The 19,757-nt window shown below is 37.3% G+C and overlaps 2 protein-coding genes across 2 annotated transcripts in view; one reads left to right on the top strand and one right to left on the bottom strand.

The window, feature by feature from the left end:
• The first annotated feature begins 2,715 nt into the window (after positions 1 to 2,715).
• On the top strand, positions 2,716 to 15,795 carry LOC122067150 (alpha-taxilin). The gene is made up of 8 exons (XM_042630993.1): positions 2,716 to 2,859; positions 10,342 to 10,419; positions 11,257 to 11,321; positions 11,970 to 12,036; positions 12,171 to 12,353; positions 14,108 to 14,164; positions 14,290 to 14,385; positions 15,451 to 15,795. Exons 1-8 carry the CDS (start codon positions 2,857 to 2,859, stop codon positions 15,616 to 15,618), a joined length of 717 nt encoding a protein of 238 aa, XP_042486927.1. The 5' UTR covers positions 2,716 to 2,856; the 3' UTR covers positions 15,619 to 15,795.
• Positions 15,796 to 18,745: 2,950 nt separating this feature from the next.
• The window catches only part of LOC122067148 (general transcription factor IIH subunit 2), a 3,726-nt gene continuing 2,714 nt past the window's right edge, over positions 18,746 to 19,757 (bottom strand). Inside the window, exon 4 of the mRNA XM_042630992.1 lies at positions 18,746 to 19,222. Coding sequence (XP_042486926.1) covers positions 19,074 to 19,222 — 149 coding nt within the window. The 3' untranslated portion in view covers positions 18,746 to 19,073. The remainder of the gene's footprint in view (positions 19,223 to 19,757) is intronic.

Genomic DNA, 19,757 nt, shown 5'->3' with positions numbered 1-19,757 from the left:
CTAATGGAATGATGAATTAGGTCTACACAGGTTCTGAAAATTGCTAACAGAGTATGCAATTTTCTGGGCAGAACTGAGAAGGAAAACTGAATTTAATACCTGTAAGAACTTGAGCAGATCAATAACACTTTGTGTAGTTGAGAGAAGAAGAAGATGAGTTAAGGAAGAGGACCTCTTGTGCTTCACACCGCTGAAAGTCAATTGGATCAAACACCAATTCCATCAGCCTTGATCAAACACAAGACAAATCTCCATGTAGAAGACAATAGCAACAACCATTAATTTTTTTATCAAAATCATCTAGCCATTTAGGAGCCTCCTCTTCTTTATTTATAATGTTAATGGGGGAGGGAATTACAAAATAGAAGGTTCCTCAAAAAGGAAACCAAATATTCTCCTAATACAATAGCTACTAAAAACTGAAATTAGAAACTAACTGAAATTAGAAACTAGTTGAAAAAGGAAACTAACTACTAAGGACTTGACTCAATTAATAACTTGACTCATAAGGAAACAAATATAACTCAAATCAAGCCCAACTAGAAAGGAAACTAATGAAAATGGAAACTAACTAATAATCCCGTACTCAATCTTAGAGCCCCCTTTTTAGACCCATAAAAGTGGTCTATTACACTCAAAACACATGGAATCAAAAGCTTAACATGCATGGAACCCAACCCTAGGCTTATTCCTAATAAAACAAGCCTATTTTGGTAATTAATCTGCATCAGTGGAATTCTGGGATGGCTTTTGAAGGGATTTTTTTTTAGATTCTGGGAATTGGGGTTGCATGGTGAGATTTTTATGAGAAGCTTGCTCTTAGCTAAGCATTCCATCTCTACAAGACATTCACAAAGAGATGCAATTACATTAAGAAAGGGAACTCCTCATTAGTTTAGCTGGAGAGTCTGCTCCTAATTAAGTGACCTAGGCACCCACTTGAATGAGATAGATATTCATAGTTCGGGCAAGAATTTAATTCCCTTCGCTCAATGGGATTGGCAATGAGATCTGCTTTCCTTTAATGCTGCTTATCAATCACCACCAAGTCTTGGGTCATCCTTTATCGCTAGAATTGGATTTCTTAATTATTTAGTGAACTTTTGATTTTGATGAAATGCTGAAAATTTTGATAGAATTTCCTCTACCATAGTGACTGAAATCAAAAGTGTGTGATCTTGGCTTTTAACAGTGTCTGTTCCAGATGAGATTGGGTTATGCGCGGATCTAACTGCATTTTAGCTTTATCTTTTATTCTCGTGGGCATGGGGGCAAAGCTTGTTTTGTGTTGGGTTTATATTTATTTATTTTTTGGGTGGGGTGGGGGATTGGAGAAGAAATCACTGTTAATTCTAGTAATCTATACCGTCTCCTGGACTGACCTTATTAAATTTTTTTATTGACAGTCCGTGAGATATTCATTCATAACCTTGTTGATGGCATGACTCCAGAATTTTTGGAAACTGATAACATGGCTAATATCATAAGTTCACAAGGTGCTGCTCTAGAATGGTACCTTCTGAAACAATTGAGTGAATGAAATGATGACCCAGGCCTGACAGCTTGCTTTGTGAACCCTAGTGTTGAGGCATATGGATAGGCATACAACTCCATTATATGGTTACTAAATGGCTTTTATTTAAGTGTATTTAGAATTTGACACATTCTTTTGATTGCCCTTTGTTAAAATTTCTTTAAGTCAAGGGTGGAAAAGGGTTTTCAAAACAATTTGAAATGACTTGTCGTTATGTAATTATCAAAAGCTGACATTGTCTCTAACACATTTTTCAAGTACATGTGAGATGACAGGATTTATCCTCATTGAAAAAAAGTTTCATACTAAAAGGGAAAAAAAGTAAGGTCACAAATTATTTGACACTTTAAGGGGTGTGAGATAAGAATATCCATTATTTAATCATCCCCTTACTAACGATTATTATAATTGTTAAAGGTGGAGGAGCGGCTTAGCTTGATTTAGGTTTGGATCATGCAGTTACTTGGAGTGTCCATGTTCAATTTGTTTGAACTGTTAGATATTGAGTAGCCATGGACTATGGTCATGGAAAGGATTTGATTCTTTGATTGGTAGATTATTACTGTGTTCTTACCTTTTTGACATTTCACTTCCATCACCTTGAGATTTAGTCTTCCACTTTTCTATCATCTCCCAAAACCTACCAGCACCATGCTGCAACCTACTGATGATATGTACTCTGAGAACTACCAAGGACTTAATGATCAAGATGAATCTGGTTCTCTCTCTCACATAATTTTCGACCTCTTTAATGACAGGTCTCAATCCTTTAACATAAGACATGGAAAATTATGTCCTGCTGTGACCTGTGAGTGTGATTATCGTAGAGGATCAACATGGCTAGAGTCATTTAAACTGTCATGTATACTGCAGGTAATGGGTATTTTCTAGGAAGGCCTGCAAAGAAGGATAGCTCACTAGATTTAAATTGGACAGCATCTGAATTCTACTGTAGGCTCTGGATACGGGCATTTCTAGACTGGATCTGCTGACAACTGTATCACTTGCATCACCCTTTTACTTATTCATTTGCATATTTGAACTACCATTTTCTATTTGTTGCAGTGTTTTCTCTTGTAATCTCATAGCTGTGATATTTTGATATTTTTCTTGTATAAAATTATTTAGGATAATGAAATACTCATGGTTGATCTCTGATATATTTCTATTTTCTTTAGAATTTCTTTTCTTTCTAGTCCAAATAATAGCTGTATCTCAATCTTAGTAACTATTTCTTTTTAATCTGTGTTTCCCCAGCCATTGCTGTGCGGGATAAGCTGGAGTCACTATGCAGGGAGTTGCAACGACAAAATAAAATCCTAATGGTATTTTCTTTCATTTTTTATCCTTCTTTTGAGAGAGAATGTTACAATTTTCTCAAAAAGATTTGCTGCAGTAAATGTGTGTCCATGTTTGTGTGTGTTTTGGGGGTAAATGACCCTGATGAGTTTATTGCAGTAATTGTGAGATTGCACATTTTTATTCATTCTGTATACATGGACATCCAGGTAAATGGTAATAGAGAGGAATTTAAATCCTCAAGAATGAATTTTTTTGTTCTCAGAATTTGGTTTCCCTATGCAACTTGCTTTGTACCTGATTTTCATATCTGTTATTTACTCCAGGAGGTGATAAAATATCACTTCAAATTTGTTAGTGACTCTATGGAGCTTGAGGCAATTTTTTTGCCAGCAATTGTGTTCTTGTCTTTGTTATGTCTATGCGCTGGAGTTGCTTCTACTGACATTGGCAAAAAAAGGTTTTTATGCTTCAGAACTCTCTTTGGGTCAATGCCCTTTGGTTTGTCAGTTTTTCTTTGGATTTCAAAGTGAAAGAGTTCCAAGGGAAGTCATTTTTCCAACATCCTAATTATATTTTTTAATTATTTTCTGGGATAAATTACACCCATGGCTCCTCATATTTGGAGACTTCATGTTTTAAAAACTGCGACTGTAGTCCCGAACAATTGGAAAAACTATGATCTGGCACTCTGCTCATTAGATAGACATTAGTACAAGTAACAAGATATGCTCTTGATATTTTATCTTATTCGATTATGATCCTTTTGCGGGCCTTGACAAACTTCTAACTAGTTAGGCTTTTGGTTAGTGATAAAGATCTCAGTTCTTTGTAGGAGCAAAAATCAATAACTATAGGTGTAGTTAGTTAGAAGGGTTGTTTCCATTGGGCAAAATAATCAAATTAAAGAAATTTAGAAGTCATGTGAGCATCTCTCATGATTTGAACTAATTTAGGTGATGGAGAACCCTCAGGGAAGAGAGGGGAAATCAGGGTAGAGAGGGGGAAAAAGGAGAATCACACTCAACACATTCATTCAATAATCAAAATCATTCTCTAAATCTTCAATCGATTACAACCAATATGTAGGAAAATAGGAACATGAAATTAGAAACTTAACTGAAATGGAAACTAGCGTAAACTAGGAAACAACTATAAAAAGGAAACCAAAGCAAGGAAGTAAATCCTACTCCTACGTTCAAGTCTAGAAAATAAAAGCATGAAATAAAATACTAAGTAAACTACTAATTTTATTTCCAACCCTTGTTGGACCAAAACCCTGGGTTGGACCGGTTCTTCTTGGCTCTTGGCTTCCAAAGCCGGTCATGCTGGTCAAACCAAGAAAGGGCAGCCGTAGCTGCATCAACTCTCCTTCTCTGAAAAGAACTCGACTCCGTCGAGTTAGAGAAAGGACCGAGGAGACCGTCGGAAGGAATACGCTGAATGAGGAATGATCCCACCATCTTCTTGAGCTAAATTTTAGGGAGATCTTTGGTAGGATGAAACTTCATAGTCTTGTTGGCATGCTTGAAGGCATAGGTATTGGTATAGCCACAATGCTGTACTTTCTTATCAAACAACCAAGGTCGACCAAGAAGGATATGTCACACCTTCAGAGGGAGGACATCACATTGGACTGTATCCTTAAATCCACCAATAGAATATGTGACCAAGCACTTATCTGTGATTTTGAGATTAGTGTTGTTCACCCAAGCAACCTTGTAACGATTAGGATGTGGTTCTGTATTCAATCCCAGCTTACGAACAGCATCTTCAGAGACAACATTAGTGCAACCGCCTCCATCAATGACCAAGGTTAGCAACTGATCATTGCACTTCACACGAGTCTGAAAAATATTACTGCGGCGCCAATCTTCATTTTTAGTGGCCTTCTGAGTGGTCAACACATGACGAATGACATAAAAAGGATGTTGGTCTTCGTCACTGAGAGTGTCATTGACTTCACCTGTTGCACGCTCTTCTCTCAAATCAACTATGTCAGAATCAAGTTGCTCTTCGGGAATATATGGTATAGGAGAATCCTTATCAATAAAAGCAACCAATCGGTTGGGACATTGAGCACTGATATGTCCAAATCCATGGCATGAGTAGCACCGAACTGTAAATTTTGAAGAATCAGAAGGTTTATCTGAACCACGCCGAGGGGGTGAGTATGGGCGAGTAGGCCGTGAAGATGACATTTCAGAGACATGTCGAGGTGGAGAATACAGCCGACTAGGTCGTTAAGAGGCCATAGATGTAGCACTAGCCTGTGGTTTGCTATATGACCTCTCTTGGGTAGGAGACTGTTGCCAAATGGAACTAGTACCTCGAGAAAAAGTATCTACAAAATTTCTCCGGTTGTATGGGCGTTTCAGACTTTCCTCAACCTGATATGCTACTTGTACGGCGTCTTCCATGGTAGATAGTCGACTAGATGCAAGAGTAGCACTAAGTTGAGGGTGCAAACCATTGCGAAATTGGGCCACTAAGACTTCTTCATCCCACTCAAAGTCAGAACGAGTGGCCAAATAATAAAATCTGGCAACATACTCTTCAACGGTCAAATTCTCTTGTTTTAACTGTGCAAACCTGAGATGCATGCGTTGCTTGTAATCAAAAGGCAAGAATCGCCGATTCATGATTTCATACATTTCAGCCCAAGTAGCGACCAAACCAATGCCTCGGGTTCGGTTCTGTTGTTGTTGCTTGATCCACCAGACTCGAGCTGTGCCTTTCAGTTTGGCCTCTGCAAATAGGATCTTTCGAGCCTCAGTCAACCCGTACCATCTAAAGAATGTATCTAAGCTGTGAATCCGTCAAGGTACAATTCTGGATTATTGTCTCCATAAAAATCAAGGACATCCAATTTTGCTGCTCTCTCTGCTCCATCATCATGTCTACCAGTCCCATATGGTGGTGTATGATGTGGTGGTGGTGGTGGTAGTGTTACTGGCGGATTCTGTGGAGTGGTGTTGGAAGAATCCCCAGATTGAATGTGACTCTTTCTTTTATCTGCTGCCACCAAACGATCAATAGAAACTTGCATGGATTCCACCATTGTTTTTAGGGACGTGACCATGTTAGTGAGAACATCAAATTTTGTATCAGTTTCTCCTTTATAAGAATTCAGCTGCTGAACAACTTCACTATTGGCTACCATGGTGATGATTAACAAAATAGCACTCAAGAATATATGGTAGAATAGATAAAAGAGGGGTAATTCTGGAAAATCAGAAGAATTAAGGGAAGAAAAAAAACAAAAAGAAATCGTGGGGAAGAAAAGGGTTACCGCTGGCCAACTGAAGGGGCAGTGAGGAGTTTAAGCCAGCGAGGAAGGAGAGAGACAAATCTAGGGCTCTTTTCTTGGCTACAGCAAGTAGAGGCGGAAACCCAGGGATCTTCGACTCCAACAATGGATCGTGACTTACATGGGGGTTGTGATCAGCGGTGGTAACTTCAATCAGCTGCGGGGACTTCACAATGACGAAAGTCGACGTGCAGCGGGAGGTGAGAAACTGGGAACCAGGTATGTCTGCTTTCTTTCTTCTTTTTTTTTTTTTTTTTTGGTTGATTGCTTCTCCTGCCTTTCTCTTTCGTCGTTGCTTCTTCTGGTTTTTGTTTTCTTTCTCTGCTTTTTTTTTTTTTGGATTGAGACTTGGGAAAAAAAAGGTCGGTGGAGGTTGGTTCGGCTTCTCTGTTGTGCAGGGTTTTTTTTTTTTTTTTGCTGCTGTCGGAAGGAACAGAGGAGGCGGTAGGGCAGGGAGGTTTTGGGATTTTTTTTTTTATTCTCAGTATCGGTGGAAGCCGACACAGAGAATGGGAAGGGAAGAAAAAAGATGGGGAAGGAATAGGATCCTTCGGCTCTGATACCAAGTTGATGGAGAACCCTTAGGGAAGAGGGGAAATCAGGGTAGAGAGGGGGAAAAAGGAAAATCACACTCAACACATTCATTCAATAATCAAAATCACTCTCTAAATCTTCAATCGATTACAACCAATATATAGGAAAATAGGAACATGAAATTAGAAACTTAACTGAAATGTAAACTAGCCTAAACTAGGAAACAACTATAAAAAGGAAATCAAAGCAAGGAAGTAAATCCTACTCCTACGTTCAAGTCTGGAAAATAAAAGCATGAAATAAAGTACTAAGTAAACTACTAATTTTATTTTCAACCCTTGTTGGACCAAAACCCTAGGCTGGACCGGTTCTTCTTGGCTCTTGGCTTCCAAAGCCGGTCATGCTGGTCCAACCAAGAAAGGGCAGCCGTATCTGCATCATTAGGTCTGAAGAATTGAAGAATTGTTAGTTTTTCCAAAACATAAAGTCACTAATCATAGTTTCTAAAACATGAGGGGACCTTAATTGTAGTTTCACAGACACAAGGGGCCCCAAGGTGTACTATAACCCTTTCTTTTTTTAAAGCAGAGAACATTCAAATGTTGTAGTGAAGGAACTTGCATAGGTATGGAAAATGTATCCATAAATGCATTTATTTTGTTAGAAACCTTAAAAATTCACTAGCTGCAAACCCAAAAGAAAATTCCATCACTTTCCTTGATATATGTTAATGGAATTTGTTATACTCCATTACTGTATACCAGGGATCTTGGCTGTTTCAAATGTGGTGCTATGCTTCGGGGTTCTCTTTGAGCTGATGCCATTAGTTTATCAATCTTTTCTTTTGATTTCAAAGTGGTAGAGATTCAAGTGGTCATTTTCCAACACCCTCGATGGCCGATGTTGCTTGTTGAGGGAACTTGCATGGGTATGAAAATGTATTAATACATGCATTTATAGTCTTAAAAACAAAAAAAACTTTACTTTCTGCAAACCAAAAAGGGATGGCAACAATGAAAAACCACCAATACTTCTTGGGAATGGGCTATGTTGCTTGTTTTTGGTTGCTGGTGTTGGGTGTGGATATGTTGCTAGAATTTGAATCCTTCTGTCCTGCTAATCTTAGGATATAGGGGCCCAAGTATTGTACTGATGTAGGGAAATACATAGATCTCCGAAATTGATTTTAATAACAGGTCCGTTTCAGACCTTTCTTGAGCTTTCTGAGGTAACCTTGATGTCTTTAGAATTGAGACAGACATCTCCCATTCTTGTGGTGACTCAATTCCAGGGGGAAGGTTCAAAATTTCGGTTTCAGTCAAAATGAAATATCTATCGAAATCAGCGAATTGGGCTCAAAATTCAGTCCATTTCACAGGTCAACTCGAAATGGCTATTTTGGTCTCTAAATGATGGAATTTTGCTTTGAAATTTCTTGTAGTGTCTATTTAAGCATGCTTTCACATGTTCAAATCATTAGATTGGATGAACCCACCCCCACCCCCAAAAAAAAAAAAAAGAAAACCTTAAGTGGTAGTTTGGCTTCAAACCCAACCATAGCCTACTGTATCATTTTCCTTTTGTAGCCTATTCTACACATAATTTAGTCATATAACATGCAACATTCAATTAAAAAGAAATTTGACATATGCAATGGGAATGATTAACCATAAAATTGGAAAGCATTAAAACAATTTCGACCATTTCAAGCTAAATTGTCCATTTCGTCTAAATTTTGACCAAAACCTTGTAAGCCTGTCAAGTCACAATCAAGATAGTTTGAACTTCGTCTAGGGGCATTGCTGGATGAGCAAGACTTTATATTATTTCAGGACAGCTTCCAAAGTCTGTTGATGGGAATGATTAGATCATCATTAGACTAGCTCATTCAACTGCCACAGTCCTGCGGGGAATCCCATCACATGAAATTTTGGCTGTTTTGCAACTGGAAACCCAGTTTCTCAGAGATTGGTGGAGGTTTGGTAGGGTTTCAGATATCATACATTACTGATTATGTATTCCTTATTCTGCCTAATACATGACAATTAAGATTTGAGAACTTTGGTCTCCTTCAGGGTCTAAAGCAAGTTGATGTTGAATTGAATCAAGCAGTTGGATGTTTAAGGTAATTTGTCTGGTGGTATAGTGGAAATAGAATATGATCTTAATGGGCTCATTATCATGAATGATAGTGATTCATACACTAAGGACTTTCATACTAATAAAACAAATTGGTGGGAATAAATCTTTTATCCTTTCTTCTATTTTGGATCATCAAATTAGTGTTTATTTTCTCCTGAACTGAGAGATGGCAAAAGCTTTGACCTGAGGTGTGCCAGGGACTTCCTAATATCATCATTTATATTATGGAAATCTCATAAGCCAATGAATAGACTTTGAGAAACCCCAAGGGGGTAGCTCAGTTGGCAATGACTAAAACCTCACAATAAAAAGAGGTCATGAGTTATCAAAAAAATAAAAAATAAAAAAAATCCTCTTCATCCTTGTTATTGTTGTTGTCATTCATATTATTAGGTAAAGGATCATCATCATTGATGTAGATACAGTTGCACTTACCTGGTTGGACCAGTAGGACTGACTATGGAAGCCAAGGGCCAAGAAGAACCGGTCCAGCCCAGGTTTTTGGTCCAACAATGGTGGTAGTAGTTAGTTTTACATTATGTCTTTTATTTGTCTTTGAGTAGGATACGTAGGAGGTAGAGAAGTAGGTTTATATTTGGAGTCTAAGTAGGAGTTTATTTCAGTATTAGAATTTAAGTTGGAGTAGTCTTTTATTTTCCCTTTATATACTTACATAACTCAATGTTTAATTTTTAGAGTGAATTTAATTTTTAGATTAGTGAATTTGTGCGTGATGTGTGACCTCTTCCCTCTTTTGTACGATTTTCCCTCTTCTCTCTAAGGCTACTCCATCAATCATCTTTGTTATTATTATTAGGTAAAAGGACCATATTATTTATTTCGATGACCCAAGCGCTGTGGTATTCCTTCAAAGGATAGGCCATGAGGCCATGAAATCCATATTATTCAAGATTCTGGAAGCTTAAACAAATTCTGATGTTTTTCGAATTCCTGTAGTTTGATTCCAACATAAACTGGAACCCTTTAGGAGCACAGGAACAGTGACTCAGATGTTCTCTTTCCTACCAGTACCAGAGACACTCTTAATGCCTACCTTTACCTAGAATTGTGTTGCATTCAATATGAAAGAATGGTCGAGTTCTACTAAATCTCACAGATTTACTTTTCACATCCCATAAAAAAAGTTATACGTCCTATATAATTTTCCTTTAAGTTTTGAAGTAATACGTTCATCACACAACATTCCGGACGCACCTCTCCACTTCATCCAACATATTTTGATTCTCTGCATCATCTTCAATATTACCTTCTGTATTTATGATTGTAAGATACTCAAACAATGAACTACTTAGCCATATTTAAAACAAGTGCTCCTTCAATTCTATTTGATAAACTTTTGAATACTTCTAAATTGTGTTTTCTGTTTCTTCTTCTTGATTTTCTTCCGAAAGTTTAATACATAACTCATACCTGTGAAGCATAATCTATTTTGGTTTCTATTTTGAACCTCAATTGTTTGTATGGAGGTATTGATGGCTTTTTATTGGTCATGTTTTTGCAGGATGAGTGCAAAAGAGTCTCAACGGAAGGGCAAAACATAAGACAAGATCTTTCTACCAAGTTCCATGATGCAATTAAGGTTTGTATTACTATTACTTTAATAGTGATTTTTCCACATTTCCATGACTAGTGGGAAAACCAATCCCGAATTCTATAGGAAAAAGGACAGACACTGTATGCCAGTTGTGACAAATGATCCTCATGCAACTCAGACTAATTTCCATTTTTCCTAATTCAAAAACACAATTTTTCTACAAGTACCATTCCAACCAAGAACACAATGATAGCATTTCCAGCAAAACTTTTATTATACAAGTAGAAGAGAGACAGAGAGGCACCAATGGAGCTGGTATGCCAGAACTGTTAAATCAAGATTCAGTAGTTCACACAAGTCATAAGCTTATCTCAATAGGCCCTGGAGGAAAAGTTGTCCTTTGTGATGAAATGTAAATTAAAACTATTGTCTAGCGTATAAAACATTCGTTAAAACTAATGTCTATTATGTATTAGCAAAATTTATTACTTTCGTCATATCATTTGCATCTTTACTAGAATACATATGTATTCACTATAATTTGTTGCATACACTATATTCTATGCACAGTTTACATAATGACCTTATGACCCTGTTTACTGGGCTGTGCTTACACATTCTAGCCATGAGTCAGACCCAACTAAAATCAAGCTGGTCCAGGCTGTCTGTTGCTATTTTGTTAGTCATATAGTTCTAGAGTTTAATTAGTTAACCAACCCTAGACACCATAACCAACAATAATTACTTGTTCTTTCTCCTTTTGCAGTACATTTGTTTTATTTTATTTTCTTCACCTGCCCCGTATGTTTTTTTTTATAACGAGTGTGTTCCGTTTCTTCTGTCACTAAGATTATTTGATTAGTTCATTTCATACTATTATAGGATGTAAGCAGTAAGCTTGAAGAACAGAAGGATGAATGCCTCTCTCAACTCAAGGAAAATGAGATGTAAGATATTGGAAAAACTTGGCATATTTCATTAATTTGTATGCTATGTAGTTGACATTAAATCCTGAGTGATAAAACTATTTTGCATGTGTACAAATTTGTAGCTACATCGCCCTTAACCTTGCTTGCTTTCGTAATTCTAAATCCTTCTGTATTTTGCAGCAATGTGTGTCAATACTTATTGTTCTTGTCCCAAGTTCTATTTTAAAAAATTGATGCTGGTGGATTTTAATGGCAAGGAGTTAAGCCCTGAAGTGCTCAAGAATACATGTTTGAACTGGGAAAGTGTTTTCCAATAGCCAACTCACTGCTTGAGTTGCAACATGCTCATTGGTTCCATTTTGGTCTTGATTTCCATCATTACTCATGTTCTCTGTTATTTGAAAGCAATTCATCTGTCGCCCGAGTGTGAATATGCTGCTACTGACTTGTCTGGAATTTTTCTATTCTAAATTCTTGTTAGTTTTTCTTTCAGTAATTAATCTCCATTTTGTTCATTCCTTTGTTTTTTAATATTCTGGATATCAATTTACAAACATATTCTACCAAAAAAAAAAATTACGGACATATTTTCTTCTTTTAATTGTGAATTTATTATTTATGGTATCTTTGAGTACATTGAGTCGCATGCATACCTTTCACTTCCAGGCTAAGAAACAAGTTGAAGCTTCTTGCGGATCAATATGCCATCACTGAACAACAATTTACTCAGAAGGTATGGGTTTGATATCAGTTTTATATGTTCGCATTTATGGTACCACAATGTAGTTCTTTTTTCGTCTAGGGGGCTTTCAAACTTGACCTATCAATATTAGATTGACTTTTTGTGTTTTGAACTTGAATGTGTAGTTGAAGCAGAAAACCTTGGAACTTCAGATTTCTGATCTTAAACTTCACCAACATGAAGAGAAGCTGACCCAGGAACAATCTCAGATGAAACTTTATGCTGAACAGGTGTCGCAATTACTGGCAACTGAAAAGAATCTGCGATTACAGTTAGCAGCTGATGGGGAAAAGTTTCAACAATTCCAGGTATGCTTTGTACATTTGCTATCTCCATCACAAACTTCTTTGGATCACTATTCTATATATCTGTTATCTTGAGAATTTAAATTTTGCATATGAAAGTTTTTTAAGATGACAACAAAGGATGATAGATCAGTTCTATTTTGGCCTAGAATTCGGAGCCCAATGAAGATTGGCCATTGACCACATGTTTGGTGCTTTTACATGGTATGCAGTCGCAATCTGTCTTCTTTATGTCTCTGCTTGCCTTGTGAGAGAGGTTTCCTCTCACCAGTCTATATAAACGTTCTCTGTTTAAATTAAGCAGCTGAAATTGGTTTGAGATTGTAGAATGCATGCTTTAGTGGCATCCTCTTATGGCACTAGATAAGCTTCTACATAAGCCCTTGACATGTGTAGCTGACAAATCTCCCTGTCAGTCAGCCCACCGCAGTCTCCATATGCAAGCCAATGGTGATTTTGCTCTATGCTGACCAAGAAGGATGCTGAGAGGGATTTGGCATTTAATGGACTTGACTGTCAGGGCTAGCTGAAGGGAGCCTGATGAGGCTACCGAGAGGCATAAGTCTGATCCTGTCTGAGTGCTAAAGAATCTGAGGACACAGTGTGCTTGATCTATCCCGAGCCACCTTGACTTCCTTTATTGAAGAAATCTTATTGGTCTATAGGACTTCGTTCCCTCCTGGAAGAATTGGGGCTGATCCATTTGTATGTGGTTCCAGTGCTATGTTAATATTCTGCTGTAAACATTAGTCCACTCACAGGTCCATCTAGGGTGGATGGAGTTCTCAGATCTAGTGAAGGTGCTGTCTTGAGATCACATTCTGATCCTGTTGGGGAAGGGGATCCTGGAAGGGCCAAGCTTCTATCATTGCAGATGGGTTTGGAGTATGCTTTGAGAGAGGACTTCACCGATCTTGTGGTAAAAGGAGATTCAGTATCTGCTATATCTTGGATGAAGCCAGAGTCACAAGCTCCATGGGGTTCTGCTCATATTATTAGGCACATCAGATTCTTGGCTTCTGATGGTTCAATTGGATTCCTAGATCTGGTAACAGTGGAGCAGATCAGTTGGCCAAAGAGGGTGTCCATAGGTTGTCCAGGGGTTTTGGGGCTTTATATTCTTCTGCCAGATCAGAGGAAAGAAAGAAAAAAAAAAAAAAAAAAAAAAAAAAAAAAAAAAAAAAAAAACAAAGAAAGAGAGAGAAAGAAAAAGAAAAGAAAAGAAAAAGGTGCTTGCCTGGCAACATGACAACTTTGCATGAAATGCTCAGCTGGTAATGGTTCAGACTTCTATTTTTTATCAACCATCCAGACTTCATATACATATTTTGATGGTCAATGTAGGACATTTTGCATTTACAAGTCACAGTTCCTACATTCTGTATAAACTAGTCAAGCTAATAGGCTTCCAAGTGGGGTGTACACTTCTCATCATATGAGCTTTACCAGATTGTGAACTGAGAAATGGCATGGCTTAGGCTACGAAGACAGGTGAAATTGGAGCAAAAACAAATCTTCGTTACATTACATTCTAATTAGAGTGTGCAACTTGATCTTTTTCTTTCCTATCCACAGAGAAGTGCAAGTGCAGGTCATCTGCATGGGTCTTTTCTGCCAATTTCCTGCTTTTAGATTCTAGTCGATTTTTTGTTGACGTAATCTCCTTAGTTCTGTCGTTGTTAAATGTGTCCATCGAATTATGTCATGTATATGTATATGCCATCAATGGATACTCAAAGCAGACTACATCAATGCAGGATGCGTTGTCGAAGAGTAATGAAGTCTTCGAAACATTTAAGCAGGAGATTGAGAAGGTGCATGATTTGTCCACATTCCACAAGGATTATGTGTATAATTCTATTTCATCTTATTTGTATGCAACTTCACGAACTGACTTTTTCTTTGAACTTCTTATTTCTTATATATTTTTTCCATTCAGATGGCAAAATCAATAAAGGAACTTAAGAAGGAAAATGTTTTCTTGAAGAGCAAATGTGAGAAGTCTGATTTTACGCTAATAGAACTCGTTGACGAGGTAAACAATAAATTCCTTTTTTTTTTTTTGATGGCTAAATCTTTCACTAGTCAAGGATATTTATGCCATATTTATTCTGTTCAAAATATGATTCCTTTCAAATTACTATTATCTTTTTCTAACCAATGAAGTTTGAAGTATTCCCGAACTCAAATAACTACTGTTCCTGAAGCATGAAGCATGCATATCATGAGTGATTTCTGTTCCAAATGCTCCATTAACAACGGACCTAAAACAGAAAATATCACTGATGTTGCTATTTTAAATAGTGGATGAATAATATAGTGTTCTCCACTCGATGAAAGAATTTTACCAAAAGTTAAAAGAGGACTGTTGAAGGTAGGGATGGCACAAACTGACCCAAGCCACCATTAGGTGCCCAATGTTTCATGTGACTCATCAAAACCCAGCCAGCATATTTGATGGGTGGGACCCAACCGACCTCCTACTCATCAAATAAGGTTGCTGGGTTTGGGTGAGTCACATGACCCATTGAGTCTTCCTGCTATCCCCGCTTACCTTCCTCCCCCAGCTCCCTTTGCCCTTCCCCTTCCTCTTCCCCCACCCCTCCACCCCAAATCTCTCTCTTACTCTCTCCATTGATTTATTTTATTTTTTTTGGGAACGTGTGTCCTGTGTATTATAGAAATTAGTGTTTGCTTTAAATTTCCCTCTTCTTTAGAGAGGGAAGAGTAAAGGAATGGATTAAATATTTAATACTAAGACTTCAACTAAAAATAAATAAATCTGATAAATACATAAATAAATTAAATGATTAATGCCATGATCCTTCTGCAAATGTTGGTGTCATCCTGTTGCAGCTTTTTCCATTTGTTACAATGATGCTTCGGTGACTGACTTACCTGTGAATCGCCCCTCCTTATTTTTAGGGGAAAAAATAGAGTTGCTCCCTCTACATCTCTTGTTTCTAGGCTATGCAGCTTATTTATAATTAGTTAAAGTCAAAAATTTCAAGTTCATTTACAATTTCTTTACATTATATATGTTGCCATCTGTCTCTCTGGCCGTCATGATAGTGAAATTGCTTCTTGATCATTGTTGCAGCGTGAGCATTTGAAAAAACAGCTGGAGAAAATGAAGAATCAGAAGGAGAAGCTTGAATCTTTGTGTCGGTCACTGCAGGCAGAAAGAAAACTGGTGTCACTTGGAAGTAACAATGCTAACGATATCCCTGTTGAAATCAAAATGGATTCCTCCGCAGCAGAGTCCTGAAAATTTTTATTGTAACTTTCTTTACCCTTTTTTTTCATGTTGTAACTTTCTTTATTTGCATTGCTGAATTATCTAGGAAATTCAAAAGAAGTTCGAGAAATAGATGTATCCCTGCACATTCTTTCAGCATCTCTGCCTTAAAAGATTTCATCATATTGAAATTATCTTAGTTCATCATTTATTCGTTATTATTATTATTAATTTGTTTTTTTTTGGGTACTTTGTTTCATCATTATTGCTCCATCTGGTTTCAATGGAAATGAAGGGGTGGGAAATGAAATAAAAACAATACTAAAATAAAAACCTTTGTAAACATTGGCTAACATGATTGTATAACTAACTCTAAAAATTTCAAATTTGGTTATTAAATTTTGCATTCAAATTCCTTATATTTGAAAATAAAAATAAAAAATTTATTTAAAAGTTTTCATTTTCCTTTTTAAACTAATTTTGCTTCTTTTCTCTTCCCTAAAGTTGCAACTCATGGTGCCTAAGTGGGACTATATGAGAAGGCAAATTGTGCTTTACATGGTCTTTCTGATGTTGACATGCTTGCCTTAACAATTAACCTAGTTTTGCCACTTGGTAGAATTAAGTGGCCATTAACTGTTGGATAGCTCGGGCAAACTATTGGATGAGCCAAATGTTGAATTTCCATGGCTCCATTGCCTATTTTGGTGTGCACCCTCTTGGTGGTCCTTGATTTTTGGAATTTTATTTAGCCACTTGGCTAATTTGATTTTGATGGAAGATTGACAAACAGACATCGAGGTCTTATCTTTGGTGCTCCATGCTTAAAATGGGTGTTATGTCTAGAGAAGTTTGGAGACCTGGGAGGATAGTTCGAACACTTCATCCAATAGGGAGGGTTCTTTATTCCATTCGTGTGGTTTGGAGCCATTCTTTGGTCAGCAGAGCGGAAAACTTTTCTCCTTTTCGAAGTAGTCATTTGTTTCAGTCTGAGGCAGTTTAATCTCAAATGATAATGCATTTTTTTTTTCTGGTAAGGGTCAAACGATAATGCATTGTGCCTTGGTTTGGATTCTCATTCCTTGGGCCAAAGTTGAGTTTACCTTATTTGACGATGCTCTATTTCTGCATCCTACACGTGCCAGGCTAAAATCATTAGATTTCTAGTTTTGGATGGTTCCACTCCTGAGGTATATACACCATTCGCAAATTCATTAATGATTTGAAAGAGATGTCTAGGGGTTTCATGGAATGGACCAATTGGAGAAGGAACCAAATTACAAATCTATTACTTTTGTTCCTAATAAATAAAGCACTGGAAGAGATCAAAGGTACACAGGTCAATAAGCTGGAAATTTCAGTATATTTACGAACAGTTGGAAATTTCTTCTCTCTGTTCTTTCAGGACCAAGGAAGAAGACTGCAGTAGTACAATTATCAAACTAGACCAAACCATAATCAGATATGCACAATTGCATGTGTTTGTGGGATCATGAGGTAAACAGTTAAAAGACTTCCATAGCAGTATACCATAGCATTCCCTTGGTAGTCATCATTTACAGGTAAAAAGGTGGGGGGGAGATTCTTAGAGCAAGCGACATAAAGGAACGCATCAATGAAGTGTGGTAGAATGGTTTCACAAATAGTATCACCATGAGGTCATTTCGGGTGAAGAGAGAGAGAGAGAGAGAGAGAGAGAGAGAGGGGTGCTAGTGTACCCTCGGTTCAAGGTTAGCACTTAGCATACCCTCTCTTGGCAACTCAAAGAACCTTTTCTCAAGGGTACACTAACACCTCTCTCTCTCTCTCTCTCTCTACAAACACACATGGAATTACTTCTCTGACCCCTATTTATGAAACTGTTACGTCACTCCTCATTGACGTCACTCCTCATTGTCGCGCTCTCATATGCGACTTGCTTAAAGAACCCTGTCCCATAAGTTAAATTGATTTTTTTTTAGACGAGTTAAATTGCTATTACTAAGGCATCCAAAGAAAACTTAACACGTGCACAGCTGAGCCCCAAGCATCAAAACCTTTTGTTACAAGGACTCGAGGAATTTATAAGAGGAAAGGAGGCAACGGGAAGAAATGAAGTAGTTTGCACACAAAACCAAAACAAATTCGTGGTCCGGTGGAGATCACTCTGACGTACAGGGTGTTCGTAGATCAACTCGACCATAATATGGTCTATGATCAAGTGGTCGTATATCAGACAGACTACTGCAAGATCCAATATTCAGATTTTCAAATGCAGTATTAACACCCTGGGAAATATCAGTGGCATAGTTGGGAAGGACTCTAGGAATAGGAATAAGAACAGTTGACAAGCTAATCTATAGGAGATGAGCAACCACACAGCAAGAAGAACTGTACTAAGAAATAAATTGTAGTTGCATTCTCAGTCCTGAAAGATGCTATCTAAGCAAAACTTCATTTTACTGAAATAAGATCTTCTCCAAGAGTCAGATTTCAATTAAAATATGTGATGGCTTGCTTATAAGATCATTTACAAAAACATTTTGGTATATCAACCCATAGATATTATCCAAGATTCACTTCAGTTGCATGAGATTAAATAAATTAGATCTGAAAGATATAGCTAAGATACCTAACAAAGAGAAAGGACATAATAAAGAATCCATTCAGAAAATTAAGCAACATAGGAAGAGGAATTTCCTCAGGAGCTACCCAATCAGCAAGGATTTTGAAGTACAGAAATACAGTGCAGGATACAGAGTACACCCCTCATATTTTGGAAGAAGGGAGAAGGACCATCGAAAAGTAATGAGAGAAAGAGAGGTGTCATATCTTCTAGAGTATAAACGTTGATATAAAATTTGAGGTCATATCAAGCTAGAAAATGTTTAGAAAGATTTTGTATTTCTTTAGTAGTTATATAGATACATATATAGATAAGAAACACTTCCATAAAGCTCATTACCAATTTGTTTTCCTGAAATTGATGGATTACCCAATATCACTTTTTTTTTTGGGTGTGCGTGTTTTTTTTTTTTTTGGGGGTGGGGGTGGTGGGTTGTAGCACATTTTTGTTCACAGAAGTACTTCTAAAACCAAAGCACAGCAATGTAGATGCTCACCATTCCCCTCTTTAAGACTTGCAAATTTCAAAACCTGAACACATAAGAGGGAGGTGTGGGGGGAGAGAAGAAGAAAAGGAATTTTCTAATTATTGAAATGTAAAACGTAGTACAAAAGTAAACCTCAAAATCCAAGAGCAAATGGATAAATAATATGTTTGAGTATTGATTTATCTAATTGAACTATTCTCCAAAAATGGTGATTATCATCGCTACATCAATCTTGTCAGTGTATCCAAGTGAGCAAGGTAGACATTGTAACTCGAAGGTGATGCAGGGGAACCTCTAGCACTGTAAATGTCCTCCCATGAGATTTGAATGTCGTCTGTGAATTATACACTCTTCTGAACAAATGCTAACTGCAGACATGCCTGCAGCAGTCGATCATACTTTAGTTGAATTCATTACATTTGATCGTCGGAGGCTCTCACAACCCGGGCAATTATGCAAGCTCTCATGGATATAAATATCGCAATCAAGGCAAAAGTGCTGGTTGCACTTTGGGCAAGCAACACGAAAGCTGGATTTATTTCCTGCATTTGAAGGCGGCAAAGAATTGAGGAGAAAGTGATGAAAAGTACATGACACTTCTTTTGTGTAATAAGCATGTCAAACTATATTTGATTTAGCCGGATTATTCTCAACTCAATAAATGACCCTTTTACAGATTGGTTCCTTTCAATCTGTACTTCAAGGAATAAAGACACAGAGTTCTCTCAAGATTAGACTTTAACAAATTGGATGACTAGCTGGCTAAGCGAAATTGTCAAGTTTTTTGGGTTTTTAAGATACTAAAGCAAGTTACATGGCATTGGGCAAGTTACTTGCCTGTATCATGGTAAAGCTTCAAACAAGTGTGGCATTCTCTCACTTTAAAAGGATACCTAGTTGTACTAAAGGAATATCACTAAAAAATGGCACTTGCACAAGTCACATGGTGGATCATATCTAATTGTTGCTGGAGACAAGATCATGAACTATTAGATTAATATGTATAAATCTCTAGCTGTATCTAAGGCTAGGCTAGAATGTTACAAAATCAGAGAGAAAAAAGGGGGGGGGGGGGGG

Source organism: Macadamia integrifolia, unplaced genomic scaffold (genome assembly GCF_013358625.1).
Source record: "Macadamia integrifolia cultivar HAES 741 unplaced genomic scaffold, SCU_Mint_v3 scaffold2733, whole genome shotgun sequence".
In the NCBI taxonomy this organism is placed as follows: Eukaryota; Viridiplantae; Streptophyta; class Magnoliopsida; order Proteales; family Proteaceae; genus Macadamia; species Macadamia integrifolia.
The sequence above is the reverse complement of the archived record's forward strand: the minus strand, read 5'-3'. Positions and strand labels throughout refer to the sequence as shown.